The sequence below is a fragment of the Poecilia reticulata genome, linkage group LG2 (genome assembly GCF_000633615.1).
Source record: "Poecilia reticulata strain Guanapo linkage group LG2, Guppy_female_1.0+MT, whole genome shotgun sequence".
Taxonomy (NCBI): domain Eukaryota; kingdom Metazoa; phylum Chordata; class Actinopteri; order Cyprinodontiformes; family Poeciliidae; genus Poecilia; species Poecilia reticulata.
In genome coordinates this window covers 19,140,938-19,143,902 of record NC_024332.1, presented here as the reverse complement: position 1 = coordinate 19,143,902, position 2,965 = coordinate 19,140,938, and the positions used below count along the sequence as shown (strand labels likewise).

The 2,965-nt window shown below is 46.2% G+C and overlaps 1 protein-coding gene across 1 annotated transcript in view; it reads right to left on the bottom strand.

Moving 5' to 3' along the window:
* Positions 1–2,959, bottom strand: part of LOC103481366 (adhesion G-protein coupled receptor G7) — a 5,159-nt gene extending 2,200 nt beyond the window's left edge. The window contains exons 1-5 of the mRNA XM_017309077.1: positions 2,581–2,959; positions 999–2,505; positions 769–921; positions 580–692; positions 82–119 (exon numbers count right to left, since the gene is read on the bottom strand). Coding sequence (XP_017164566.1) covers positions 82–119; positions 580–692; positions 769–921; positions 999–1,016 — 322 coding nt within the window. The 5' untranslated portion in view covers positions 1,017–2,505; positions 2,581–2,959. The remainder of the gene's footprint in view (positions 1–81; positions 120–579; positions 693–768; positions 922–998; positions 2,506–2,580) is intronic.
* Positions 2,960–2,965: the final 6 nt, after the last annotated feature.

Below are 2,965 nucleotides of genomic sequence, written 5' to 3'. Positions count from 1 at the left end.
AATGTTTCTCATATGTGACAGAACAACAAATAATGAAACATGAAAATTAGTAAATGCACATTCAGCCTCCTGAGGCAGAACGTTTTAAAATCTTTGGCTGCAGGTCCTCAGGTTTATCTCTACCATTAGCGATTTAGCTTGTATTCAAAATTTGAGAACATTTAGTCCACTAAAGTTCAACTACATWATTTTTCTGATTAAGTCTAAAACTTAATTTGGTTAGCTAATTTGTGAAGTGTTAGTTGAAAGAAGTTTGGCATCTGTGTTGAAGTTTTGGTTAGCAACTGTTAAAAATTCTTCTTTAGCCTAGCCTCTGCTAATTATTATATTGGTATAGCACTTTATTGTTAGCCTCTGCTAGTTACCATGTTAGTGCAGCACTTTAGTGTTTGCTAAACTAATGTTTATGGTTAGTTAGTGCAGGATTAGCGCAGCTGGCTTTTTAGCACACTACTGGTCTCTGGTCTCTATYGACATCTACAGACATCTGTTGTGGTTTCCTCAYGTTAGGGCTCAGATTATAGCTCTTCGTTAACCAGAGAACCACTGAACTGCAGCAGCCACCTAGCATGGTCTTACGTCTCTTTCAGGTGGTGGATGATRGTGATAACCAAGCCCAGRATGGAGAAAGACAGACCSACGATGGAAAGCACACCCAGGGCTTCTGCGTACTCATAGTTCTCTCTGAAAGACTGAAACAAATTTGTTCAGAACCTTAAATCCTGGAAGAAAAGCTGAACTGTTCTGGTTYTGGAGTGTGGAAATCACCCAGAGAGCTGCGAAGTTGGTGGTGTGGTTGCAGGAACACCTGAGAACTCCGTCTGAAGTGTTCCCCTTGCGGCAGCCGTGGGTGTTCCAGTCCTGCTTGCCGTAGTCCCAGAAGACGCAGGAGAAATCGTGCAGAGAGGTTTTATTTGGCAGCTGGAACAGCAGGAAAAAGAACTTCCTTCACACATCTGCTGATCCCAGTAAAGATGAAGTGGTTTTGGTTTTTGTACCGTTACTCTGAACTGCATCTCCACAGTCTCCGCCACCACGCTGCGGTCTGGACCCCCGATGCTGGCTGACAGGACCCTGAGGCTGGCCCGCCGTCTCCTGTAGATCCTCGACGGGAAGAATCGGCTGTTCTGGTAGAGTACGAAGCCCAGAGAGACGTTGGACCCCTGCTGGAGCCTTTCAGCCCTCCTGCCTGATGGTAGAGGAACAAATCTAGGGTCAGCTGTTGCTAAAAGGAGGTTAAATGTCCTCTAATGCAGAGAACCCACCTGATGGGAAGCGGATGTAAACCAGAGCGTCAGCGATAAAACCATTGTCCACGGTGACCTTTGACACGTTGGTGTTCAACCGAATTCTATTGGCTACAAAAYTGCCAGACAGYCCTGAATGCAGCAAGAAGTTTGAGTGGGTTCAAAGTCACCAAGTCGGCTCAAAGGAAGGTGTTGTTAATGGAAATCAGAGGGAATAAAACATTTCTGGCTACATTTATCAGCACTCACACCAGAATCATCAAAGCTCCAGGCTCTACTGAGGGGATGCAAAGACCTACTGACCTGCCAAGGCGGTGAACTGGACTCCCTGGGTGTCCGACGCAGGAATCTGAGCCGACTGGACCACCAGGTTTGGTTGGACTAGCTGGGGTGTGTTGTTGGTCAGGCTGAGGTTCACAGAAAGCTGATCCAGAGTCTGCGTCAAGCTGAGCACGAKAAACGGATCAAATGGAAGGTAACACCAACATTAAAGWTGTAACACCATCAGACGTTTGGTASCACAGCAGCTCTGAATCAAAACTTTAGCTTGTGCAGTAAARGAATAATTGACAACATGTTCACCTTCCTCATCTACTGGCCAACCTGATCAAGGATCTGATGCCTGAAGGCTTTAGTTCTGGTTTCTTTGGTCAGTTCCAGACTGCTTCGAACACATTGGCAAGTTTCCATGTTTCTGTCAACCATACGGTTTGTTCAACACACCGAACCACCAGGTTCTGACTSAGTTTTGAAATGGTCATCTTTACCTGGACATCCAAACTATCCACATGGTGGTTTCACTGATCACTCTGGTCCTGTTTTGACCAAACCAATTCTAAACCACGGAGTATTGAAGATGCCGTCCTGTTTTCCACAGTCTGAGCGGCTGACCCAGTAGGAAGTACAGAATCGATGCTTGTTTACCTTTGAGACGTGTTGGTTTCCTTCTTCTCATCGGACTCTGCAGCATTGAGCAGCTGGCTGACRGTGGCGACTGCTGCCACCCTGACGGTCTGGAAACAAGAACCAGAACTCTGGACTCAGTGCCAGGTCAGAGGGTCCATCCATGCGGTATGAAGCCATGTTCATTGGCCGTTGTCCTGTCAGAATTTCCTACCTCTGAGGCATTTGGCGACAGCAGCAACGTGTTGGCAATCTGAGCTGCTACGGTGACGTCTTCAGGTTTCAGATCTGCAGGTCTGGACGTCAGAAGCTGAGCGCTGGATGCCAGTACCTCCAAGTCTGCAGAACTGGTGAGCTGGCAGACAAAACAAATACTTCACGATGAAATCTTCAGTTCCTCTGATCAAACTGGTTATGCTGATATTCTCACGTTTCTTTGTATGTCGCTGAGCGTCTGTTCACATCGAAGGACCCGCGGTGGGTCATCAAAYTGAGGTTTTCCATTTCTGATCGAACATCTGGTAGAAGCCTGGGGTTTACCGGCTGAGGGGAAGAGAGRACATGTTGGGATTTAAAATTATGCAAGAAGAGGAAGACTGAGGTCCATCTAATATGTGGATGTTATGCGTACCTCCAGCTGTATTTTTGTCACATTGCTCCTTTGAGTATGCAAACCAACCAAYGGCTGTCTTTGGAAATCTGAATTTCCCTAAAGTTGCTTGATTGCAGAAATTTGCTGGAAAAAGAAGAYGATAAAGACGATTAACTTTGCCCTGGAAATACCAGAAATAGCAAGAAATGTGGGGAAACGATGA